We start from the raw sequence: 27,454 nt of genomic DNA on the forward strand, positions 1-27,454 counted from the left end.
GGTACATATATACAATGGACTATTACTCAACCATAAAAAGGAATGAAACTGGGTCACTTGCAGAGACATGGATAGACCTAGAGACTGTCATACAGAGTGAAGTAAGTCAGAAAGAGAAAAACAAATATCGTATATTAACACATATATGTGGAATCTAGAAAAATGGTAGAGATGAACTGGTTTGCAAGGCAGAAATAGAGACAGATGTAGAGAACAAACATATGGATAGTAAGCGGGGAAAGCAGGGGGTGGTGGTGGTGGGATGAATTGGGAGATTGGGAGTGACATATATACACTAATATGTATAAAATAGATACTAATAAGAATCTGCTGTATAAAAAAATAGCATAAAATAAAATTCAAAATAAAAGAAGATGTGGTATATATGTGGTACATACACACATACACACACACAGTGGAATATTACTCAGCCATTAAAAAGAATAATAGTATTTGCAGCAACATGGATGGACCTAGAGATTATCATAATAAGTGAAGTAAGTCAGAAAGAGAAAGACAAATAGCATATGATACCACTTTTACATGAAATCTAAAATACGACACAAATGAACTTATCTATGAAACAAAAACAGGCTCCCAGACATAGAGAACACACTTGTGGTTACCAAAGGGGGAGGTATGGGAGAGGGAAGGATGGGGAATTTGGGATTAGTAGATACAAACTATGATACATAGGATGGATAAACAGCAAGGTCCTACTGTATAGCACAAGGAACTATAATTTAATATCCTGTGATAAACCACAGTGGAAAAGAGTATGAAAAAGAAAAAGAATATGAAAAAGAATACACTGATATGTATAAATGAGTTGCTTTGTAATACAGCAGAAATTAACACAACGTTGTAAATCAGCTATACTTCCAATAAAATTTTTTAAAAATCTCCTGAGAATTAAGATACTATATCATACTTACTTCTATATTTAACCATTTCTATATTCTTTCCTTTTTTAAAAAAAATTTATTTGGCTGCACCGGGTCTTAGTTGCAGCACACGGGATACTCGTTGCCACGAGCAGGCTCTTAGTTGCGGCATGCACGCGCTGTATCTAGTTCCCTGACCAGGGATGGAACCCAGGCCCCCAGCACTGAGAGGGTGGAGTCTTAACCGCTGGACCACCAGGGAAGTTCCTATATTCTTTCCTTTCTGAAGTTTCAAGCCTTTTTCTGTTATTTCCCTTCTGTTTGGAGAAATTCTCTAACCATTCTTTAAGGGTAGGTTTGCTGGCAACAAATTCTCACAGTTTTTCTTCTGAGCATGTCTTTATTTCTCCTTCATTCATGAAGAGTATTTTCACTGAATATAGAATCCTAGGTGGACAGTTCATTTCTTTCAGTACTTGAAAAATGCTACGCCACTTCCTTCTGGTCTCCGTTGTTTCATATGAGAAATCTGCTGTTATTCAAATTGGTATTTTAAATAATGTGTCATTTCTCTGTGGTGGATATCACTTTTGTTTTCCTTGTGTAATTATATTTAATTATAATGTCTTCCCATGGATTTACTTGGATTTATCCTATTTGGAATTTACTCAGCCTCTTGAACATGCATGTTTATGCTTTTCACTAATTTGGGGAGGTTTTCAGCCAATATATCTTCAAATATCTATCCAGTCCCACTCTCTCATCTCCTGAGACTTTTATGACATGAATGCTAGCCCTTTTGCTGTCCCACATGTCCCTGAGACTCTATTCATTTTGTTCCAATCTATTTTCTCTCTGTTGCTCAGGCTGGATAATTTCTATTGATCTGTCCTGAAGTTTACTAATTCTATCTGTTGTCATCTCCACTCTACAACTGAGCTGATCCAGTGAGCTTTTTATTTTGGTGACTGTATTTTTCAGTTCTATAATTTCCACTTGGCTCTTTTTTATAACTTCTATTTCTTTACCGAGATTTTATATTTTTCATTTATTTGAAAAATAAATGAAAAAGAGAATTCTTAATTGCTTTTGAAACAATTTAATTTTTTAAAAAATATTTTATTAAATTTAATTTTAAATTCAACATCTGATTCCTGTCAATATTGGCATCTATTGATTGCCTTTTTCATTTATGTTGTGACTTTTCTTGTTCTTGGGATGACAAGGAATTTTTAATTGCATTTTGGGCATTTTGGATTGTATACAGTGAGACTCTGGGTCCTATTTAATCGGTTTTCTTGGCAGTCAATCAGTCTGTTGAGGTGTGGCACAAGGGCCAAGTGGTTGTGGGTGGGGTGGAAGATCAACTTCCTGTTTAGCCCTGCTGAAACTGTGGACAGCTGGTCTATTGGTTGCTCCATTGGTGTTTGGCTACAATAGGAAAGGTACTGTCACAAAAGGATTTTATTGTTAGGCCATTCTTTTCCTGGTCCTTTGACTAAAGGAAACAGGCTTTTCTTAGAAGTTTGTTTGTTTTTGTCTATGCCTGTTGTTGGCCCAGGTGGGAAGCTTCTGGAGTGCTCTACTTGGGAACAGATTCTATTATAGAACAGGTATTGATTCTATGGGAATTAATAAAAAACCCAGGGAAGGGGCTTCCCTGGTGGTGCAGTGGTTGAGAGTCTGCCTGCCAATGCAGGGGACACGGGTTCGTGCCCCGGTCCGGGAAGATCCCACAGGCCGCAGAGCGGCTGGGCCCGTGAGCCATGGCCGCTGAGCCTGCGCATCTGGAGCCTGTGCTCCGCAACAGGAGAGGCCATAACAGTGAGAGGCCCACGTACTGCAAAAAAAAAAAAAAAACCCAGGGAACTCACCTCCACGTCTTTAAGTCTAGGCAGTTCCCCTTCTTTCTACCTTGTAGGTCTTCCTATACTTGTTTGTGGGGTAACGTCCAGGACTTTTCAGTTGTAAGGGGAGGGATCTGATTAAAATATGGCTACTCCATACTGGCAAAATAAAAAGTCTGGATTGGTTTTAATAAAAACGACTTCAATCTTCAACATTCATAAGTTCAAAGGAGATTTTAAATAAATTCTTAGCTCACTTTCTCTAACAATTTTTTCATTCATTAGACTTCATATCTCCAAATATCACACTGCCCTTGTTCATCGGGGAAGCCACCTGAAGGAAGAATCTTTTCTATTTAACGTTGTGAGCTCCATCACTGGACACCTATTTAAGGCTCTGGGAGACATTCCAATGCTACAAAATTGGGAATGGGGTGAACTCTAGAGCCAGGAAATGGCCAAACAAAGAGAAAGTCCCCAGAGAAATCTGGCTGTAAGTTTGCTATTTTTTTCCTACCTTGGCCAAAAAAATTACCATGAACAAACATTCCCTGGATACACTTGTTCTTTGAGCTATAACATACTTGTTTCTCTCTCCTAAAAGCAAAGCTGATTATAGTGGTGCTTCCCCCTCAGATTAAAGTTTGGATATTAACTCTGTTATAATTTGTCCTTCTCACTCTGTGCTCCAGTTCTAGTGCATTTCTCCCAATCCTCTACTGTTCACTCCCTCAGAGGTACCCAAACTTCTACCACCTGCATCTAGGATAGCACCAATGGGACTCCCTGCCCATTTGGGCCAGAGGTTCTTCCCAGCACATGCATAGTACATCACAGAGAGCTACCTTGGCTATTGTCCTCAGTCACTTCATGGGGATCTGCTCTCCAGAGGAGGAGCATTATTTTATTGTACCCACATGGCAGGTACAACAAAACAATGTGAGTAATGATAGCTATGAGTCCCAGGACGTGTGACATTGTTGCAGCCACAGCTACACTTTCAACCTAAATTGTCATTTGGCCCTGTAGGGTGGTGGCTGTGATGGTTGTACTGACAGATTTAAGGGTGGCCAAAGGAAAACAGAATTTTATAGAAATCCACTGTGCAAATTTTCCAAGAATGCTCCAACTGGAAAGGAAACTTGTATCCCATTTCCTAAGTTCCTCCATTAACATACCTTCCTTTTGCTCCAGGCAATATATATTTATGAAGCAGGCAATGCTCGGAGCATTAAGGATACAGCAGAGAGTGACATTATCCCTATCCTTGTAAAGCTTACCTTCTAATCCAGGAGTCAAGTTACCCCAATATCTACCCCAACAGTTATTTAATTAATTTTATTATTAAGTGCAAGAAGAGATATAACAAGTGGGTTCAATTTTCTTTGAAATTCCAGCAAGAGCCATATTCTTTCAATGGTGTCAATATGGGTGAAAAGCACAACACAGGATGTGCTTAGACCAAAAGAAAATCAATTGTTTCAGAACTATCGAGCATCTGAACTCAATATAAGTATTTTACTTTCATGATTTTATTTGGGCCTCTTCATAAATGTTCTACACACTGGAGTTCCAAGGCCCTAAATGAAAGGGCAGTACATTTGGTGAGTTTCTAAATACCAGGACAGAATTACTGTAATTGATCACTGTGAGGGAGATGGGTGTGCCATGACCCCTGATGCACCTGCCCAGCGGCAGGCCCTACCTCCTTGTTTGTCCTGTCAGCTTGCACCAACGTTCCATTCAGGCAAGGTTCCACGTAGTGAAGCTCCTCGTTATACTGCAAAGGGAAAAACAGCCGAGAGGAAACGCTTAATTAAGCCTTTGAAGGGTACACAATAATTTAAGGATACACACACACACAAACAAAAAAGCAGCACGATCACAGGCTCAAATCATTTACACATAAGGTGACTTTCTCAATCAGTACCCCTACAAAAAAACTGTGCTTAAGTGCAAAGACATACTTTATTCATTTCTTGTTTGAGGGGGAAACTTGTAGAGCACATATTGGTAGATGGCAGTGTTCAGGGTGTACACAGTTAACTGAGAATTCTTCAGGGGTGACTCCAAACATAGGGGCTACCGGGGCATGGCTAACAGTGCATGGCCCAGCTGAGATCTAAAGAGCATTCCACAGAATTTCCTGGTGGTCCAGTGGTTAGGACTCTGTGCTTCCACTGCATGGGGCACAGGTTCGATCCCAGGTCAGGGAACTAAGATCCCACAAGCCACATGGTGAGGCAAAATAAATAAATAAATAAAGAGCACTCCAAACTTGGGCGGATAGGGCTCCCGCTCTGCCTTTGGTTTCGTGGAGCTAAGGAACCCATGTGCAGGTCACATATGAGTGAGTACAGAATGTTGGAAAGGAGAGGCCTGGATAGTCCCCTGTAAGAGCCTTTGCAGGTGTTGGTCAGAGCACTGCACATGCCCAGTGACACCACTGTCCACACAGGCCAATGCCAGCCTTCCCATCATTTTTGATTCCAGAATACCCAGATTATGAAAGCTTGTTTTTGTCCAAAGCTCACAGCTAGGAAGAGAAATTTTGGGTGGTCTTATCTAAATTTCTCTCATCAAGCATGGTTCTCTGCACTGTAGCTAGATTGGGACATTCCCAAACACAAATCTAATCATGCCCCCTCTTGTCAATGTCATTCAGAGCCCCCCACTGCTCTGCAGAGGAACCTTCCCAGGGCTTGGCAGGGCTCTGGCCACTCAGCCCTGTTGACCTTTCTAGCATCTTCACTCATTAGCCCTCCCCATAAACTCGGCACCAGCCTGCCCTAATATCCTTTCTATCCTCTGAGATGACCCATCTTTTCCTTCAGGCCTTCCACAATTGGGCCTTCTGCCTGAAGCCCTCCTTTGGCATCTCCAGCTGACGCCTGTTCATCCTCTGGGCCACCTCACCCCTGCCTCCTCTGGGAATCTGCCTCTGTTGCAATAGAGGCTCCGCTCCTATCCATTCCAAAATTTTAATTGCCTGGTGCCTGGATCCTTCATCACAATGTGGGACCACATCAGTAGGGTCTATGTCTGGTTCCTCAGTGTATTCCCTGTGACAAGCACAGGGCTGGACCCAGAGTAGGTACTGGGGAACAATTTGTTCAATGAGAGTATCATGGCATTTCCACTTTAGGGACCAAAGGCCCAGCCCAGAGCTCCAGAGGGAAGGGACCAAAACCATCTCTCACAGGGCCAGCCTGCGAGCAAAGTCTGGCTAAGAAGTTTGGACTTTAAGCCTGCAGGCAGTGAGAACCATAGGCTGTGGGCAGGGGAGTGGGTGAAATAAAGAGATCAGCTTGGGGCAACTACTCTGGACACACTGCAGGGACAGACTGCAGAGGACCAGACTGGCAGCTGCTGCAACAGTGACTAAGATGTATCAGGTTTCACCTACCAAGATGCTTAATAGCAAGTCGGGGTAGTGATAACACTAATATTTGCAACTAACTGTTAGTGAGCATTTCCTTTATCTAGACACAGGCTAGACTTCATTCACAGGATACCTCAACCTCAGGTAGTAAGTACTTCCAATCACTCCCCCTTTACAGTTGGGAAAACAGAGGCCGAGTAAGGATGATCAACCCCAAAGTCACTGAGGAGTACATAGGGTGGAGTCCAGATTCAAACCCAAGCAGTTTGACCTTCCAACCACTGACCCCAGGACCTCAGAGCCCCCAATTTCTCCTCTCTGGCGCCTAAGCCTATGTTTCCTATCAATCTGACTTTTGCTCCCTCTTTAATCTTTGTTTTTAGTCACATAAAACCATCAGAAAAATTATAGCTCAGTGGACTTAGAGCTGAGATGAGGCATGGAGAAAAAATTGATTTATGCAATTCTGAAATCAGCTGTCAACAAATGGAATGTCATCTCAGGATCCAGGAAGCAACTGCACAGTCTAACCTGAAGAAATGCTTCTCCAAAATTCTCAGTCCAGGGAATTCCCTGGCAGTCCAGTGGTTAGGACTCTGGACTTTCACTGCTGAGGGCCCGGCTTCAAACCCTGGTTGGGGAACTAAGATCCTGCAAGCCGCACAGTGCGGCCAAAATAAAATAAAATAAACAAAACTCTCAGTGCATATAAAACTGACACTGGAAGTTGCTGGGGGAAAAAAAACAAAAACAACCCAGCCATTTTTCCTCTCCTCCACCTCCCTCACTGACTGATTTGGTTCAGGGTGATAATATGCCCATTCCTAAAGCTTAATTCCTTTCATTCTTGAAGCATAATCAGTCTTAGGCAATTACAGCTATTTGGTCCCCCTCTGTTGGATACAGGCTTTCACAGCATGTCTTGCAGCTGGGGGTGGTCAAGTAATCCATTCCCAGCCAATGAAACATAAGGGGTAGTTTTCTGGGCAGTTTCAATGAAATTTTTTTTCTTGCCATTAAAGGAAAACTCTTCTACATCCACTGCCTTCCTTCCCTCTTGAGATGCTATTGTGGAGCTGCAGCAGCCATTTTGCAACCATGAGGTTGCAAAGGTTGACAAGGTTAAGAATGGAGAGCAAGGCTCAAGGAAGACAGAGCAGGAAGATAGAGCCAATGTGGGTGCTTGTTGACACTGTTGAACCACTGTACCAAACTGCAGCTGCCCTCTTTGAGGCTTCCTCCATGAGATTATGAAACACCTATAGACTGAAGCAAGTTTTATTCAATTGTTCTGTAACTTGCAGCCCAAAACTTTCCAACTCCATTTTCCAGGTAAATTTTAAAACTTTATCTACATTCTACCTGATACACATTCACAATGTTGATTCCTGGCGTTCTATACTCTGAGGTAAGAGTCAGGACACTTGGGTCCAAGCCCCACCTCTGTCATACACTCAGTGTGTGGCCTTGGGTAAGTCACTAAACCTCTGTGATCCCAGATCTTACGCATAAGGTGCTAATTCATCTTCATTTTACCCTCCACGGGCCCCTGTGAGGATCCAATGAGGCAAAATACCTGAAACTGCTTTGTTATGTAAAGGCCTGTATATGTGGGGGACCGGAGAGGGGCTTACAAGTAAAGAAGACCAAGACGTTCTTGCCCTCATCAGGGAGGAACATGTGCAGTAATCAAAACCATGCTCGCCGTCACTGTGCAAGCCCTGGCCACAGTGGAGGAATCTGCTCTTCTGAACCCCCGCCAGCTTGTTAGTGGCATCATCCAAGCTTGCAGTTAACTAATTTCCCTTGACTGCATCAGGACAAAACTATGCTGAGCAATCTGGACTGTATCACCAAAGGGAATGGGGCTCGGCCGTCTGTGTGAGGGAATGGTGCACACCAAGCAGCTGTGCCAAAGAGGCCCATGGGCTGTGGATGCTCACCACGCTAGCCAGCACTCCTCCAGAAGGGGACACCAAGGGTGCCCTGCATGTAGAACTGCTCCCAGGCTCCCAGCAGTTCTCCTTTTGGAAACCTTTCCATTTCTGCATTTTAATGGATGGCCCCTAGATTTCCACATTGTGAAACAATGTGAGATGGCCAAGTCAATTTACAACTGAAGATCTGGTCACCTCCAGTCCTAAGATACAATGGCCTCCTTCAGCTCTCCTTCATCCCTACTTAAACAATCAGATATCAATGGTCTAATAGAAAAGGATGCAATGCACATCATCATTAGCCAGATGCAATGCTCTTCTGCCATTTGCTTTTGCTCCCTCCCGCTATCAAGAGTGAACCCCAGGGAGGCACTCAACCACCCCCTACTCTCCCCAAACATTTTAGTCCTTCCTGCAAGTTTCTGGGAAATGGGAGGAGTATCTTAGCAGGATAGGAGAGAGCCCAGGCTGCCTTAGAGATGGTCTAGCCAGCCCACTAAACATGTGGTGAGGAGATGGATGAAGAACTTTCACCCTTTAAAGAACTTAGAATCTACCACATAGACTCAGGGCCTCAGTCACTGTCAGTTTCCTTCTCCCTTTCTCCTGGCTGATTGGCTCTTCTCTGATTCACACAAGTGTAGAGCAGTAGAGCTAAAGCAACTGCGGCAAACAGGGTGGGTTCAAATCTGGGCTCGGACACACACTAGCTGGGTGACCTTGGCCAAAGCATCTCCACTCTTTGGGTGTCAGTGTTCGTATTGGGGGGATGGGGATTGTAACTGCATCTTTCTAACGAACTCACCGTGAGGATGAAATGAGATGGTTCAGTAAAGAGTCAACAGAGAAGCCACATGTAAGAAAGTGTCTGGGTGTACAAGCACAAGAAAGAAAGAAAATATTTATGTGAGTGTGCTGTGTGCTACACAGAAAGACTGACAGATGGTACTTGCTAAGTAGGAAGGGGTGTTGGGGCAATGGCCATGACTTATTCTTGGGAACAGGGCTCACGTACCCCTGACCTCTGCAGAGAGCACAGACTCTGCATTCGTTGGAGAGAAGGGCTGCTTCAGTAGGCACATGTGACTCTCTAAATACCTGAGACAGAAACCACCACATTGTGTGGCTGTACACTGCCCCACCCTAGGCCACACTCTGAACCCTCCCAAAAACCTGGGTATTTGGCAGACAGGGAGCCAAGACAGAGCTGCCAGCCTACTGCCAAATACCAGCCGGGAAGGTATCTGCCATGAAACCCTTTGTTCGTTTGCTCCCTGAATATTAACTAAGCACCTGCCATGTGTCAGGGATATCAAGCACTGGCTAAATTTGCACATGATCATCACTGTGGAGTGATCATGGACCACTTTTTCTTACTTTTATTAGTAAAAGAATGTGCTCAATAATGTTTGCTTTTCCTTTTCATGATAAAAAAGTGCTTATTTGTGATGTTGCCACGGTCCATCCAAAAAAAAAAAAAAAACCCTCAAGAGAAACCCATGCTACTCAGGCCAACCGCCAAGCTCTAGGCTCTGACAGCAAGGAATACATCACCATCTGCCTTTTCTTTCCTTTTACCCAATCTCTGGAAGTACCCCCAACATCTTGCATTTTAAAGACACACAAAAAAATAAAAGACACAGCAAAACCCTCAATGGGAATTTTAATGATGATCTAAAAGAGGAAAGCCAAGTTTCATTCAATGAATGGCCAGACCTTTTGGGAGAAGAATCTAAAAACAAAGAACAAATGGGCTGGGCTCACCCACCAAGATTCATGCAAGCTTCGGCATTGGTGTAGAACAGTGTCACATGTTGGTTCATGTAAATCTCAGACCAGAGACTGGAGAGCAAAGGACAGCTGACTGGGCTCTGGATGATACTGGAGATTCTGAACCCTGCTTAACGTTGGAAGCTGGACATGATTAATGAAAGCAATGCAGCTTTCAGGCCTAACAAAAGAAGATCAACAGTAGCCTTTAAGGATAATGAGGAAAGACCTCATGAAGAAAGAAGAGACTTTAGGGAACATGTGGACATGTCACCCTACAGCAGAGACTCCTTCCACGTCTTCCACTGCCTTCAGGGGATGTACCAGTTCCTCTACGTGGCTGACCAGACTTGCTTGATCTGGACCGCCCCTCTCAATCCACTACCATTCTTTTCCCCATCACCCCCACCTACCCACTCTCTCTGCCTCCCACATTCACCCCCACTCCACTATGTCCAGTCACTGAACTCCTTTTGGTCAAGCCAGCCAGGCCTGTACTTCCTGGGGGTGGGAGAAAACTTACTACAACCTGAAAATAGCACTTTCCTCCTCAATTGTTATTCTCCTTTTTCCTGCCCTACCTCAATGCATATGCCTGGCTAATGCCTACCTATCTTAAAGTGTTCACTTCGTCATCGCTTCTTCCAAGAAGCCATCACTGAGCCCCCCGTTGGCTGCATGTTCCAGCTTTGTGCTCTCTCAGCCTCCCTGCCCCAACCCAACCCTCTCTGAGACTGCTCTGTCCACATGACTGTGAGCACCTGCTTCCTGGTCGCATCCACATCCAAAGCACACACATACACACAAAACCTCAAAGTCCATGCAGGAAGACAACCTGTCTTCCTTATCTACAAAAGCAGCCTCAGTACTTAACTCTTAGCACTCAACAGTATTTGTTGAATAAATAAATAACCAGAACAAAGAAATGAAAGGCAAAAACTGAAGATCACTGATGGAAAAGATTAGAAACAAAGCCAAGAGAAGAAAAAAAATAGTTGACACAAAGACAAAAAAATAAATAAACTAATATGATAAGAATCTCTAGCCTCTTTGAAAAACAGGTAATAACCGTTTTAGAGAAGCCTAGGTTACACACACACACACACACACACACAAAAATATATATATACAGAATTAAAATACTGGCATGCTCATACAATGCAAGAATCTGATGTAGAATTGCTGGAACTCCATTAAATATTTTTATGGTTTTATTGATGCACTTTTGATTAAATAACCTTTAGAATGAAAATGTGTAGAGTTTATGTAATGAAGCAGATGAATCCACAATATTTTCACCAACACAAGGCATCCCAGGGATCTTTTGCATTACAAAAGCTTCTTGTGTAATTTGAAACATGACTGGACATAATTAGCAGTACAGAGAAAATGAGCACCGAAAGAAAATACCATCCTCATACTTTTAATACGGAATCGATTACTTTAAAAAGCAAATCCACAGCAGGCAAAGCACTGGAGAAACGGTTCTGAAGAAAATTCTGCAAATCAAAACCAGGGCACCAGGAAGTTCTGGGTTGAACTAACAAATGATGCTCTTCTCTATTCAACTCTGCACAAACACGAGCTACAGGAGGCATTTAAATTGATTTATCAGTATCAGCCCAGTTAATACTGTGTTCATTTAATGCATGGCTCATTTTTCTAACTTCAGCATGGAACAGAATTAGCACCCTCATTTTTATGATAATATTGTTAATTTAATGCATGGCTTGGAGTTAGACTTCAAAGTGAATCAGAAAAATATGGCTTTTCTCTTGTCAGAGACATCTCTCTTCATGCACCAGTGGTCTGATCTTAAATTTTAACTTCAACTGCACAAAATCACTCTCATATTTCAACTATTCTTTCATAATTCAATCATTTAGTTCATTGGTCTTAGATTGATTTTGCAATATCCTGCTCAGGAAAACTAAAACAAGTTTTAACATTATCTTTTCATGTTTATTCTCTGGAAAGATCTGGATTGGACACTTTTCAGAATACTCTATAAGATGCACTTAGGAATGAAGTTAATACAAACATGCAAAAATGGCTAGAATGGGCAAGGAAAGTCTTTTCCACCATTTAAATTGTTTTCTTCCCTTCCCCATTATGGCACTGAAAATCAAATGGCAATGATGAATTAGATTTGTACAAACAAAAAACCTACAATGTACAAGAGCTTCCAACATTAAAAATAAAGATTGTATTTTTTACTTTCTCTCTAAAACACTGAAATGTCTCCTCAAACATCTACCCAGCAAGCAAGAGAAAACTGACAGTGTAATGAAGGGTGAAATGATAATGTCCTCTCCCGTAAATGGAATCCAGCCAACTAGAACAATGCATTCAGACAGATTTGCAGGGCATTCTGAATGGAGTTTCAAACATTCCAGCCCCCTGCACTTACTTACAAGAGCCTGCAGTGGGGTCTCCCTCTGGATGGGGGCAAGTGACCATTTTAGACAGATGGAGGAAACATGTACATCATATTACCAGAGCAATTTTGCCACTGTAGAAATAGGAAAAGGAGATGGAGGAAAAAACCACCACCAAAATTTGGCAAGGCAAAACTGGTGAAACACACTTAGGGTTGGAAGAGACAATTCAAGGGAATGCAAATGAAGACTTGTCAATTACAAATCTACTATTTAGGGCCCTCAAAATATTGTTGTTATGGATTGAATGCTTGTGTCCTCCCCTTAATTCATATGTTGAAGCCCTTAACCCCCAGTGTGGTGGTATTTGGAGATGGGGCCTTTGGGAGGTAATTACGGTTAGATGAGGTCATGAAGGTAGGGCTCTTGTGATGGGATTGTACCCTGATAAGAGGAGATGTGAGAGAGCTTGCCCTCTTTCTCTTTCTTTCTGCATAAGCACAGGGAGAAAAGGTCAGGAGAGCAGACAGCAAGAATGTGGCTATGTGCAAGCAAGGAAGAGAATTCTCACCAGAAACCAAGTCCTGCCAGACCTTGACTTTGGACTTTCCAGCCTCTAGAACTGGGATAAAATAAATTTCTGTTGCTTTAGCCACCCAGTCTGTGGTATTTAGTTATGGCAGATGGAGCTGACTAATACAGTTTCTAAGTATGCAAACATTATAACCTGCTTAGTGGATATTCTGATAATACCTAACTCTGTGCAGACCCTCCTTCGGTGCAACAATTTCACTTCTAGAGTTTATTCAACAGAAGCACACCCAATCCTGCAAAAATATATGTATGAGTCCATTCACTGTAGCACTCTTGAGTAGAAAAGAGATTAGTAACAGCATAGTGTCCAGCAAAGGGGGACTGGTTAAAAAATTAATGTCAACTATAGAGGATGGAATGCTCTGTTCTTCAGGTACACTTGATACAATACAAGTATAGAAGCAAGTTGCTGAATATTCTGTAAAACAGGATTCTATTTTTGTGGGAAAAATATGTGTTCATATATATACAGAAAAATTTGGAAGAATATTTGCCAAATGGAAAGGGAATGGGAACATTTCTGAGTTGTTTAAAATTTTTACATATGTTGCCTATATTAAAAGCAATCAATACATTAGAGTTACTGCTAATTAGTGGTTCCTTTTATGACCTCAGGCTTTTAATATAAATTCAAACATATTTGATCCCATTAAGGGAATAGAGTTCATGATTTTACTATAGAGGCTTCAAATGAAAAAGTTCAGAGTATCTTTCTAGTTGTCGAAATAATTATGTAAATAGTCTTGAAACTGATCATTTATGTTGAAAACTAACAAACAGATGTACAGTGAGGGTTAATGGGCCCTCTAATGGGTTTCTTTATATAAGGGGCCAATTTGGGGTAAAAAAGAAATTTTTTTTCCTTAGCTGTTCTATAATAACTGGCATGTCTACTTTTAATTATCTTAATCACCCTCTCTTCATTATTGAGTTGACACTGTTTGTATATCTTAATGAATTTACAGAGATTATTTCAATCGATTGGTTTTGTTAACAGAACAACAAATCCTGACTGATAAAGGATTCACAATGTAATTAGCTAGCTCTTATTATGCAGATTTCTGATACTTCTGTATTGAGTAATTAAAGATTAAAAAGAAAGATAGTCCCAAATTAGCAGCTTCTTATCTGTAAATGCTTCAGGATGTGTGAGGATCAGCCCAGGTTTGCATATTCACAATGAGCCTGGTAACTAAAGTAACTTTTCTTGATTTGGAAACCCAAAGTTCTGTCTGAAACATCTCCTTCAAAGAGCTATGCCTGAGGCCATACAGTTTTACAGTAAGATGGTTGAGTGGTTCAACTATATTTTCTTCACTTCTGCTCAGGAAACAGGACAAGGGGAACCTGGACAGTTTCTGGGTCCTCACTGTGCCACTTTTTCTGTGTGTGACCTAAAGGCAGTAGCTGCTACCTCCTGGTGCCTCTGTCTCCAGGCTATGCGGTACAGAGCTCGGGTGAATATCCAATGAGATCATCTACACTGGGACACTTGGCAGTGATGCTCCATGGAAAGCAGCTGCTGGTATAATTCATTCAACAAGGATTTAAATTACTATTTGCCAGGTACTGTCCTAGGCACTGGGGATAGTTCACTGAATAAACAAGACCAACCTCTGTTCCCATGGAATTTATTATTCTCTTCCTTTTCTTCTTTAGGGCTTTTTAAAATCTGAAGCTATTAAATCATGGTGCCCTGCTGCTGTGCCTTTTTGCTCCAAGTCTCATCAGAAGCTGGCAGGACACTAACCAAGCAATCCCCTCTGCAAGCCCAGTGTCACTTCAATACCCATGTCCTCTGCCCAGTGAATAAAAGTGGATGTTATAAAAAAATAAAAATAAAAAGTGGATGTTATGCCCATGCAGAAGGCTGCCCAGAAATAGGGTTCCATGATGACACACTCTGCTCAGGGGCCCGGAAAAGCCATGCAGACACAGGAACAGCATTCTTGGAGCATGTCCATGCCACTCATTCTTCAAATAGCAGCCCTTCTTTCATACCCTAACACTGGCCTCCTGTGTACCAGCTTGGGTTATCCTGGCAGGGACCCTGGAAGTGATGTGACTGCACCTGCATCACAGCTGCAGGCTGAGGCAGACTCAAGTGGTTCATCCCAAGACGCAGCATTGTATGTGGCCAAATTAGCATTCAAAACTAAGTCCCATCCCTGAAGCCAAGCTCTGTCTTCTCACCACACTGCCTCCACTGCCTGCTGCAGCCACTCCAAGTCCCAGATAGAGGTGATGTGGAAAAGCACAGGTGACCATCACACAGAAGCACCCAGCTAAGTATTCAAGGATAACAACCAGCCTCATTGTGGCTATCATCTTTGGAAAAGAGTGGGAGGGAAATAAGGAACATGATGAGACTTATATCAGAGAACGGGGGAGAAGAGGATAGAGAACTGGAGATGGACTCCTGAATTAGTGCTCCTGCCCAGGCAGTGTGTTCATGCACGGGCTTGGTTCCCGGATCTCCCACTTCCCAGCTCTGTGACCTCCGCAAGTTACTGACACTCTCAATCCCTGCAACCTCACTTGAGAAAATGCCAAAACCACCCCCTACACGCTAGGGCTGCTGTGAGGAATGAAGATAATACCAATATGAAGAGTAGGCAAATGGCACAGAGTAGGCACTTAATAAATGCCACTTTTGTTTCTGAAGCTGAGATAAAGTACCCTATGAGCCTTAAACTGCTCTCTACATTTTCGTTGTCTTACCATCATGATTACTGTTACTATCATTGTCATCAGACTAACCTAGCTTAAAATTAATTTCCACATGAGAATATCTAGTAGTTTAAGGAAAATCTCACTAGGTCTAATTCCCCAAGGTTCTGAAAGGGTTGGTTCTCCAGGAAAACTAAATCTGGTGCTACTCTTCCAGATAATAGTGCCTGAGTGCTAGGTGAGAAAAAAATGTGCTCAACTGCTTTCCCAGTGCCTGAAATCCCTCCAATACCACGATTCAGTGAACGCACGTGGGACTAATGAGACCTCATCCTAGGGCATCTAATGCTATGTATACAAAATCAATAAGAATGTGAACTGCTTGCTGATAAAAGATCACATGAACTCAAAGTGCAAAGAAAGTACAAAACAGCTGCAATTACGGCAATTATGTTGAAGAAGTCGTCATCCCCCAGCGTATCCAAAATAGATGAGACTGTTTGCTTTGCGATCGTCAGACGGAGCCCTTTCATGCTGCCACTGACATCCACTAAAATGACCACGTCTTTCGGAGAAGTCGCTGCCTGGATGTACCTAGATCAGAGGAAAATTAAGTAAAAATGAATCCTGAATCTCTAGGCAAGTTTCCTCTTTTAAAAAATAACTAAGAGGTTTGACCGTTTCCTACCATTTTCGGTTCCTGCAGTCAAAGGCAATGACTCCATTCTCATCTGGTTCCCATTTAATCCCTAGAAGAAAAATAGAGTTATAAGAAACCCAGAAACTTCAAATATTTATTCACAGCATTTCAAGGCTGCTCTGCTTTGCTGATTGAATGAACACGGTGAAAAATCACATGCAAACACCGACCCTGGAGCTCATCAAATGTTCCATCACCAACTCTGGGAAGGTGCTTTAGGGCTGGAACACCATAGCAAACACGGCCTTACTCAGGCACTCCAAGATCTGCTAGAGAGTGGTGACATCTTTAGTAACCCACTGTCCATCAAGAAAGGACATGACTCCAGCCCCTTCCCATGGCTAATGATAAAGTTAGCCAAGGTCATTTCTCACTGTCCTTCAAGTTGCTGGACCTGGCTGCATCATTCATGGATCTCTGGGCAGGGTCAGGCCCTGTCCCTGGACCCAGATAGGTATATGTCTAGGGCACGGGGGGTAGAAAGCATTCAATATGTTTCCATCTCAGAATATACACAAGTCTGTTCTCTTTTCAGTTCTGTTTTGTCTTGGACTTCTACACTGAAATGAAATAAAATGGCCCTAACTATACTGCATAATAAAATTTCAATTTCAGTCTTTGAAGCCTGGGGGTTTTTCTCCTTACGTAAAATGGGATCCAACATCCTTAGTCTCATGGCTTGCAGACTGGTCAGGATATGTCCAAGGTTCACATGCTCTATTTACAACTTAATCTTTATGAATAAACTTTCATTTAAAAAGAAAAGGGTTTGCTGCCTAAAAATAAGATAGAAAATCATTGTTTTCAACCATCAGTACTGCTCAGGGATGGAGGATTAGAAACACAGATTTTGGAGTTAAGAAAATAAAACAGAAAAATTATTTTCACAGGAGAAAATCCTGACTTTGTAGCATTGAGATTCTCCTTTCCAATTAATAAGGGTCAGTTTTCTGGACCACACTGGGCTAATAACAGGCACGTGCTTAAGATAACATCACTAAATTATTCCAGAGATAATCATGAGATGGCAGCTTGTAAACCAAAGAGTCATTTTGTTTTGTCCTCCTTGTACCTACATTTCCCACGTGCAAATGGACCTAATTTAAAAGTTCTCTGTAACAAATTGGAAAACAGAAGTATGAGAAGCCATTGCCAATTGAAGGTTATTAGGTAATGAAGATAAAATAAAAGTGACATAATATATTGTACACTAAAGGAGAAGAATGCAATTTATTTTAAAAACATCTGACATACTACATTTGTATAAAGCCAAGTACAGCTAGGATGACAGTCTTCACACATAATGAAATTATATATATAGTGAGGCTAGGTAATGTTCCAATGTGTAATTCCACAAAGAACTGGTTTGAGTCCAAATAAAGAGACTTTTTTTTAATGTATTGATGCATGGTAGACATTCAGTGGACATTCTTTGAGTTGAATTGTGGCCAGTGTTTTTAGACCACAACCATATCTGATCATCCTCCACCTCACCCCTACTCTGCCACCCTTCCTCCATCACAGCCTTATCACCATGTGCTCCACTGGGGGAGAAAACATGCAATTCTGTTTTACTGTCCTAGCATTTAGGCCAGGGCCTAGGAAGAAGGAATTAATAACACTCAATGCTCTCCTTTTGGATTGAGGTCCTTTCCCTGCAAATGGGCTTGTAACTCCACCCATGCACTGCTGAAACGTGGTGCTTTTCAAAAAGGCTCTAGGGAAAGAATCCTTCCTTGCCTCTTCTTAGCTTCTGGTGGCTCCCAGCAATGCTTGGTGTTCCTTGACTTGTAGCTCATCTTTCCAATTTCTTACTCCATTTTCACGTGGCTGTCTTCCCTCTGTGTCTGTATGTCCTCCCTTCTCATAAGGACACCAGTTACATTGGATTTAATCCTAATCCAGTATGATCACATCCCAGCTATATTAGATCTATTTCCATGAAAGTTCACATCTGAGGCTCCAGGTGGACATGAATTTGGAGGGATGCCATTCAACCCACTACATGTAAGAAGCATAGGACTTGTAAAACAAAAGTGAGGGGTGGCCACAGGGTAAAGAAGATTACCCCCGGGCACAGAGAACCATGTCTGCCAAGGTATGAGAAGAGCATGTCAAGTTCAAGGAGCTGAAGGAAGGCTGGTGTGGCTGTGCAGAGAGGATGTCTATAGCAAGGAAAGAGCCTGGGTGACAGCAGGAACCAGGAGGCCCACGCCCTTCCTGGTCAGGACAGGAGGTACACACTAAGGGGATGAAGACGGTACCTCAACACGGTTCTAGGCACAGCTGCCCTGCATATAACAATAAAGGTCACACTTTGACTCAAAGACAGGGTTGTATGGGCCCTGGAGGATCATCTCACCCACACCTAACCTTTGGGCCCAAATCTTCATTTCATAGCAGGGACTCCAAGGCTCTCAAAGTTCAACAGATTTTCCTGAGATTTCTAGTTAGGACTGGGACTTGATCTCCCAAATCCCATGCCACCATTCTCTTCCTTACACAGGCAGCATAAGGAGGTTCCATGAGAATTTACTGTATGTTAGTGTGAGTTAAGTGTATAAAAGTAAAACTGGTTTCCATGCCAGGGGAGGAACATCTGAGGACCTTTAATCTGCTTATGTTCATCTTGAACCTCTGCTGCTGGGGCAGCAAGAGGCAGCATTTACCAAACTAATCTGACCATTGAGCCCTTCCTTTCCTAAGAATCTCACAACAAAATGATTTAGGAGACAACCTTCAGGAAACCCTGTCCCAGATGGTACTGTCTCTCCTAGGACATTTCAGCATTTTAGTATGTAATTTTTTGTACACACAGATATTTTGAAAATGTTCAAGTAATCAAATCCCAGAGAAATAATAGTTGGTTCATCTTAAATCTCTGCGATCCTAGGAACTGTCACTTAACCAAGGAGTACCCTCAGGAGCCATATCATTTCTGGAAGTGTCCAATGCCTCATGGCATCCCTCCCAGGCTGGCTGGGGCATGACTCTCAAGATAAAAGGAACAGTGCAGTTCAGCAGCAGCTTTCACCGCCATTCAGCCTTCTCTCGGCGGCATTCCAGACTTCAGGACCAGCATCAGTGATGCCTGCCCTGCCTTCCTCGGCCTGCCTTCCTCAGCTTTCACAAGACAAGGTCCCTAGAACATTCAGCATATCCACAGGTGAAACTGAAAATAATGTCAAAATCTCTACTGCAGACTCAAATGCTCAAATCTGATTAAATGTAAAATATTGTACAATATTCCTATATACTATTGTTTCTCTCCCAAAGGTATTATAAACTAATATTGGAGGGAAATTAATTTCATCTAAGGCAACATATGTCTTCATAATCTTCTTGGCACATGAAAATGAAGAGTAGGGCCAACAGAGCAGAGCCTAACTCAGCATCATCTGAAAGTCAGGTGATTCAATGAATGTGTTCCCTGCTGGCGCTGGCTGGAACTGGGTTTCTGCCACTGGCAACCAAAATCTCTGACGAATGCACTTCCCCACAAGAGGGAGCTTCGCGAGGGCAGTGACCTTTTCCGCTTAGCTCACCATTTTGTCCTCAGGGCCCCACACAGGGCTTGGAACAAAGCAAGAACTCAGGACACACTTACGTAAGAATGAAGGAACTTCCCTTCTGCTTACGACATTTACACTTAGCACTGATTCATACTATTGTACCACTCTAAACATGAAAAGAAGCATCCTAAAAAGAAAAAAAAAAAAATCCTAGCAAAAAACGCCCATGGATTCCTCATCTAACAATCATTTTATGTCCAAGAAACAAGAGGTGTACTCTCCGTTCAGAACCAAGCACTGAGTGAGCACTGACATGTATCAGGGCAGTGAAGCCCTTTGGAGGACTGTGACCTATGTCTTTATTCACAAAGAAAATATGCAGAAATTTTACAAAATTCTGCCACCAATATCATAAAAGAACTGTAAGCATTTCTGAGTCAACTATTCTGATTCTGACTGATAAAAAATCTTGTACATAAATTAATCTCTCCAATTAGAGAAACCTTTTATGAGGATTTTCTTTTGTTATGAACTGAATGTTTGTGTCCCACCAACATTCATAGGTTGAAGAACCCTATGTTCTGGTATTGAGAGGTAATTTTCTTTGCGAGGCAATTAGGTTTAGATGAGGTCATGAGAGTAGAACCCCCATGATGGGATTAGTGCCCTTCCAGGAAGAGTAAGAAACACCAGAGCTTCCTCTCTCTCCCATGTGAGGACACAGGAAGAAGGCAGCCGTCTGCAAGCCAGAAAGAGGGGTCTCACCAAGAACCATATCTGCCAGCACCTTGATCTTGGTCTTCCCAGCCTCTAGAACAATGAGAAATAAATGTCTGTTGTTTAAACCACCTAGTCTGTGGTGTTTTGTTACGGCAGCCCGAGATGACTAATACATCTCTATTATCAGATTTTAAATTTGAAACTTTCGATTTAGTTTGAAGACTTCCTGCTGGTGGAGACAACAGATGATCTGTGGTTTCTTCTTATTTGCTCCACCTTCATCCAAATGCCACGTGGTAAGATGTCCTTGTGGCTTCCCTGATGGATCAGCCCCCCACCACGCTCTATTTTCACAACATCTGCATTAAATTTACTCTCCGTTGAGTGTATCAAAGCAGATTGCAATTTGGTGACACTGGAACCTTAATAGACCACTGTTTATTATAATGTTATCTTTAATAGAATGCTTATTGTTTAAATTTCTGTGAGCTCCAGGAGGAACCATGCATGCCCTGCTGAACATAGCTCTCGGGAAATGTTGAATAATCTGGCAAAGTAGGCACTCGGCAGGCAAGTCTCAGGGGACAGATGCCAAGTGCAGGGCAAACAACTCCTGAAGGCAGAGGCTGGCAGTCTCTGTGCCTCAAAGTGAGAAGACATCAGGTGCCTAGGCTTACTTAATGAAAACATAAAAGACTCCACTTAATTGCTCCAAGATTATGCAGGGCGTTTTTTTTCCTTCTTTTAGGTTGAGCTTGTTAATTTCTACAGCTGTACTGTTGGCACAATTGCAGCCTCGAGTCCTGTTTTCACAACTTGTAAGCAAAATTAAAACTTCCTTTTTTAATTACAATTCAAACCAAGCCAGAATTAAATTCCTGTTGCAAAGCAGAGGCCTGGAAAGACCCTAGAAGGAACACTTGTTCCAAAGTCACGATGGACAAACTCTGACAAACATATTCATTTGAGGGTGCTCTTGGTGGCACTGACGTCAGTAGTGCTTTGGCCATTTCAACCTCTCCTTTCAGGTGCAGTCAGCTTTAGAGTAGGGAAACCTAAGCTCAAATGTTTTCATTTCTTACATTTTTCAGTCAGAATTTAACTCAGCCGATTATGGGTTGCTCCTTTCCCTGGTAATAATAACAACAATAACAGTAATAGTAGTAATAGTAATAAAAGCAATCTCTTGTCCAGAAAGATGAAATATGATACGTTTCACACTCCAATACCTCACTTTAGGTGGCAGCTCTATGAATAACTCTATTGAGGAAGATGCTGAAACCACACGTAGATCCAAATGTGGGTGTGCACACGTATGCAGATGCCACACTGCATTCCTGTCCTGTACCCTGACAACAGATTTAATAGGTTTGAACTTAATCTTTCATTTTCTTGTAAGGGAAGGGAAAAAACTGTTAACCCTTAACCCTAAAGGAAAATATCACAGGATCAGTAACTTGAATCATAATTCTCAATGCAGGGATACTCACCTGGATACTGCCTAAAAAAGCCCTTTGCACTTCCAAAGTACTGCCATATGAGACTCGGGTCACGATCAAAGTTATCTACAAAAACTTTGTTTAGGGACTCGGACCAATAAACCCCATTGACAATTGCTGGATCTGGGGAAAAAAGGCGGGGAGAGAGAAGAGGAATGTTACAAACCAAAGTGAAACAGAACCCCAGCTGGCATCCCACGTAGCTGGCAGATATCACCATGGGGCCCATCCTGCAGAAAGCTGTGAAGAAAGTTATAGCTCCCGAAATGTTTAGCTCCTGGGAATTCCAGCTTTATGTACATTAGAGTTTCCCCATCCTGCCTGAGCCCTCTAAGCCACCCAGGAGACTCTACTGATGACTCCTCACTTGAAAGGCACATCCCTTTTTGGGTTACTTTCAGTCTGGCTGAGCAAATAGTTCAGAGAAAGCAAAGAGAGACTTTCTTAGCATTCTGTTCCACTTTTCAGCTCCTAAGTCAGAACTCAGCATCGAAAACAGGAAAAATGTGTTTTCTGGCACTGCAGTCACCTCAGCCAACGCAGCCCTGTTCCAATTCTCTCCACCTCTAACTTAAAAGTCTGCTTTAAAAATAAATAAATAAGTAAATTGGAATTACATAACTAAATCTCTCTACCTCTTTTGTTCAGCAGATTATGAGCTCCATAAGGGCAGGAACAATCTTGCTTTGATCTGCTGCACACCTTTGACCAGCACGTGGCAGAAACTCCAAAAATGTATGGATGGATAAAGAGATGAATGGATGAAGGGATGGATGGATGGACTGATGAATAAAAGGTTGTTCTCCAATTCCAGACAACTATCTACTCTTCTGCCCTGTCATCCCATGAGCAAATGTCTTTTCCTCACCCTTGGGAGCCCAAAGATAACCCCTTGTCTTTTGTCCACAGATGAGAATTAAGAGTGAAGACAAAGACAGAAAATATATACTTCTTGCATACTGATCAAAGTATGGTGGATCACTGAGGATACTCTTTAACTGTCCACCTTTTTTTAACCTTGGAAGATCCTGTTTCAAAATAATGCAACACTCAGCAAAATTTTGTTTCAAGAGTATAGATAATTGTCCAGTCCCAGTATGATGAGGGTAAGGATGACAATAGGATGAGCATGTTAATAGTTAGGAAGAGGAAGAGGAGCAGAAACCTTTGTTGAGTCCTTCCTGCAAGGCAGGCACTGCGCTTATCTTCACTCCTTTCACCCCCACCACAGCCCTCCACAGCAGGTCCACTGTTGTTCTCCATGCTATACAAGTGGAAACGGAGAACCAGGAGGTCGGGTTTTAGGTGTTCCTAAAACACCCAACTAGCAAATGGCAAAGCCTCTTATCTGTGATTTCCTTATTTGTAAAATGGGGATGATAATACCCAATTATTTGGCCTGTTTGGAAGGTAAAACACATTGGCAGAAAGGGACTAATGGCCACAGGCATTCACAAAGTCATCAAGGGAGCTTAGTCCATTCCCCTGGAGTCCAGCACCCTCACCAGAATTCCCTGTGGAACTGTGAATCACAGTAACCCCACTGTGGTGTCCTCATTCCAAAGATCCCTCCATACTACACAGACAGCGGGTATGGGGACAGATTCCCTCAGTCCAGCCCATAAGTTGCACAGCAAGCCAACGAAAAAAGTAACTCTAGAAATGCTTATGTAAATTAGGTACACTGCAAGGAAACTCACTGTTGGCACTGTGCTAGCCACTCCTCTTCCTCAGCTGCCTGCCCTTTACCAGCTGGCTGCCCACAAGATGTGGAGGATGAGACAGAGCCGCGATATGACGCCTGACCCAGTGGACAGACATGGCGCCTTGTCTTACTGTCTTACCTCCAGCCTGTCTCATTCTTTCAGACCACTTACACGGATTCAACAGGCAAGCGGGATTCTAACTCTCATCTCAAGGGCAAATGCTCTAACTCTTGTAAACTATAATAAACCACATCATAGACTGGGAGAGTGAAAATGATCAAGTCAACTCTTTCCTGTAAAGTAATTTTGAGTTAAGACTATCCTCACCATCCTGGAAAATGGAGTTCTTTATTGTTCCTGTCCAAGCTTTACAATAATTACTGTGACTCACTCCTTGCTACGAAAGCCACTTAACTTAATCCACGAAGGTGCAAATACAATAAAGACAGTGAAAAATCCACGGTTCTTGCCTCTTCCATCAATAACTTCAATTATAAAAACCTTACACAATTAGAAGCGAAAATTCCATTTCACGGGCTCCCTGTCTGAACATGTTAAGGAGTTCACCAGTTTCCAGTTAGACAATTCTTTTTTCTTGAGCATGATTTCTCTGGGGGTAGTAAAAGGCTGCCCATATCTCCAGATGGCCCTACTAACCTAAGATTGTTCCTCCCTCTGCCAATTGTGAGCACCTTCAGAAACTGAAAAAGAACTGTAGTGCCTGAGGATCATTTCATCCACTTCATTTGGATACCACATCTTGCTCTGAAATTATGTCTCTTTAAGAACAGAAGGCTTTGGTTTTCCCAGGGTATGATGAATAAGGGAAGTAGAATCACTAAAAAATATGGTCTAGTTAAAATAATCTAAGGGGTTTAACGAACTGTATTAGCTTCATGTGGCTGCTGTAAGAAATTACCACAAATTGGGGTGGGGGTGGGGGCTTAAAATAACAGAAATGTATTCCAGAAGCCAAAAGTTCAAAATCAAGGTGTTAGCAAGATTGGTTCCTTCTGGAGGCTCTGAGGGAGAATCTGTTCCATGCCTCTCTCCTAGCTTCCGGTGGTCGCCAGCAACCCTTGACGTTTCTTGCCTTATAAACACATCATTCTGATTTCTGCCTCCATCTTCATTTGGCCTCTGTGGGTCTCTGTGTCAAGTCTCCCTCTCTTTTTTCTTTAAGAAAACCAGTCACTGGATTTGGGGTCCACCCTAAATTCAACATGAGCTCATCTCAAAATCTTTAGCTTAATTACATCTGCAAAGACTCGATTTCTAAATAAGGTCACTTTGAAGGATGTACTGGAGGTTAGGACTTGGACATATCCTTTAGAGGCCACTATTCAACCCATTACATGTACTCATACTCTCTTAATTATCCTATACAATATACCCATATTCTATGGTTGTTAATGTACTGTTTTTAAAATCTGAGTTTAATAGATGCAGGTCTTTTTCCTAGTGAAGGATGTTTAAAGGCCTTCTCCCTTTTCTTCTTTATGGGAACAATTCAGATTTTCATGTCTGCATTGTAATTGTATGAGCTTACAATTCTTCCTGACCTCTTTCAATGGGTCCTACCTGTAGTGCAACAAACTGGACTAAAATCATTTCCCTTAATGTTTAGTGTTGTGTCAATGCCCAGCCTCTCTGCTCAATAAAGTGAACTCCACATAACATGGTCATTTTCCCAATGGTCCTGTCCATTCTGCATCAACTTATGATTCATATTGGTCAATATCAAGTCCAGGAATAGCAATTCTTCCTCCTGTTTCCTCTACCTTCTGAGAGATTAAATTACCTCCAATGCCAGTCAAAAATTTATCAGACGTTCAGCTTTTAGTAAAACAGACTACTAGCAGAAGTTTAGAGAGTAAGAGTCCCATACCACCTTTCTGATCAATTTGCAATTTGTATCTGAAAAGCACTCACACATCCCTGCTCTGTTTTTATAATACATCATACAATCCATCAAAAAATGACATTTGTAGCTTCCTTTTTTATTTCCACCCGATAACTGCTCTCATCTGTGCTTTCCTCTGAAGCTTGCACTTTGCTACATAGGGGTCACCTGATGTTGCAGACAGCTAACGTTCTCTCTGCACACTCCCCCTTACACACATGCACACACATTTCCTTTTAGTTCTATTTCTGTGAATGAGTAACCATCGCATCTCAGTCCCGAGTTCCATCCTCCTGTGACCTATCTGAGATTATGAGCCTCAAGCAAATTAATGTATGTAGAATACTTAGCACAGCAACTGGCACATACAAAACACTCCATATATATTGGCCATTATTTGCTTTGTGTCTTAGCAAATAAATAAGGTTCCAAGAAGACTCCCAACTTTCCTCCCTGTTCTCTGCAGCGTGCCTCTGGGCAGCACCCCAACATTGCAGTCACCAGTCTGGAACTTGGGCTCTGGAGCTGGAATCCCAGGTTTGAGACCTCACTCTACACTTGTTAGCTAATGGCTGTGGACTTGTGACTTAACTTTCCTGTGTCCCAATGTCTCCATCTGTGGAAGGCAAATGAGAGCAGCCCTCCCTCGGAAGCTGGTGGTACAAGGCACATAGGTGCCCAGCAGCAGGAGGGCTCCACCAGGAGGGTGCATCACCAGTTGCAGCTCTATGGTGAGCCCCCAACTCCCCACCCAGGGCAGTCCAGCTGTCATAGGACCATCCAGGTAAGTCTCTACCTATGTGTCTTCCTCCCTTCCTCAAATTATCAGGGTCAGGCACTCTCGATGATTCTTCCATTTGTTCATTCGATTAGTATTTATTGAGCACCTACTATCTCAGGCATTCAGCACTGAACCAGATAGATCATGAAGCTGACATTTCAGTCTGATGAAGGGAGACAAGGGAAAAGAAATGAGAATTCCAAATAGAAATGGGTGTGATGAAGACAAGTAAAAGGGATGGTAGGCTTGAGAGTTACCCCGTGTGATTAGTTGGGGAAAGTGGAGTTACTCAAATTGGGTGGTCAAAAATGACCTCTTTGAGGAGAGCCCTGAATGCAAAGAAGGCATCAGCTCAAAACCCCCTTGGCCAGCAAAAACTTTCTAGGCAAAGAGAACAGCAAGTTCTGAAGTCTGGAGCTGGGAAGAAACCCATGTCTTAGGGAACAAAACAACAAAGCCACAAGTATTACTAGAGCCTTGTGAGCAAAGGAGAGAGTTACAGGATGGGGCTGGAGAGGTGGGCAGGCCACGGTGAGGATTTTAGCAGATCAGCAAAATTTCCTGGCAAGTATACATTTTCTAACAGACGTAATCTGTGCTCCACCAGTGCCAAGGCCCATCATGCTTTTATTCATGGTTCAAAAATCAAATTTCTTTTCTTCTGAAATCTATAGCCAGCATAGCCTACTTCCTTTTTCCAGGACACACCCTTCAAACAATCAGGATCTTTATGGATGCCTTAGTATTTGAGTTTCCTCTCCAGACCTCAAAGTTACCTGATACTCCCTTCATCTTTTTTCTCAATATCATTTATCCTCCAGTGAATTAGCAGCACTGTATTAATTTAACCTTGCCATTTTCCAGCACAAAATATGGGTCCATTTCTAGAGGATCTGAGCATACATGAACAATTACAGGCTAATACTGAATTACAAACTACTGTTACCCAAAAGCCATTGTTCGAAGGGAAGGGACTGAATTCATGTTCAACTGGGTTTTGAAGTATGGCCCTTGTAAAGAAGGTATTTATTTCCTGCCTTGAACAAGCTGGAGGAAGGATCTTGGGCTTTCCTAAAGGTCTTTGAAGGTGTGTGTCTCCTGGATATAAAATTACACCAGCACAGGGATTACTGGGGGCACTGAGTCCACGCAGTTTTCCTCAGCCCCGCAT

General features: G+C 42.4%; 1 protein-coding gene across 1 annotated transcript in view; it reads right to left on the reverse strand.

Moving 5' to 3' along the window:
- CACNA2D3 (calcium voltage-gated channel auxiliary subunit alpha2delta 3) overlaps positions 1–27,454 on the reverse strand; it is a 787,108-nt gene that overhangs the window by 413,198 nt on the left and 346,456 nt on the right. The window contains exons 6-9 of the mRNA XM_065884772.1: positions 21,885–22,016; positions 16,151–16,211; positions 15,906–16,056; positions 4,437–4,511 (exon numbers count right to left, since the gene is read on the reverse strand). Of these exons, the coding sequence (XP_065740844.1) occupies positions 4,437–4,511; positions 15,906–16,056; positions 16,151–16,211; positions 21,885–22,016 (419 nt within the window). The remainder of the gene's footprint in view (positions 1–4,436; positions 4,512–15,905; positions 16,057–16,150; positions 16,212–21,884; positions 22,017–27,454) is intronic.

The sequence above is a fragment of the Phocoena phocoena genome, chromosome 10 (genome assembly GCF_963924675.1).
Source record: "Phocoena phocoena chromosome 10, mPhoPho1.1, whole genome shotgun sequence".
In the NCBI taxonomy this organism is placed as follows: domain Eukaryota; kingdom Metazoa; phylum Chordata; class Mammalia; order Artiodactyla; family Phocoenidae; genus Phocoena; species Phocoena phocoena.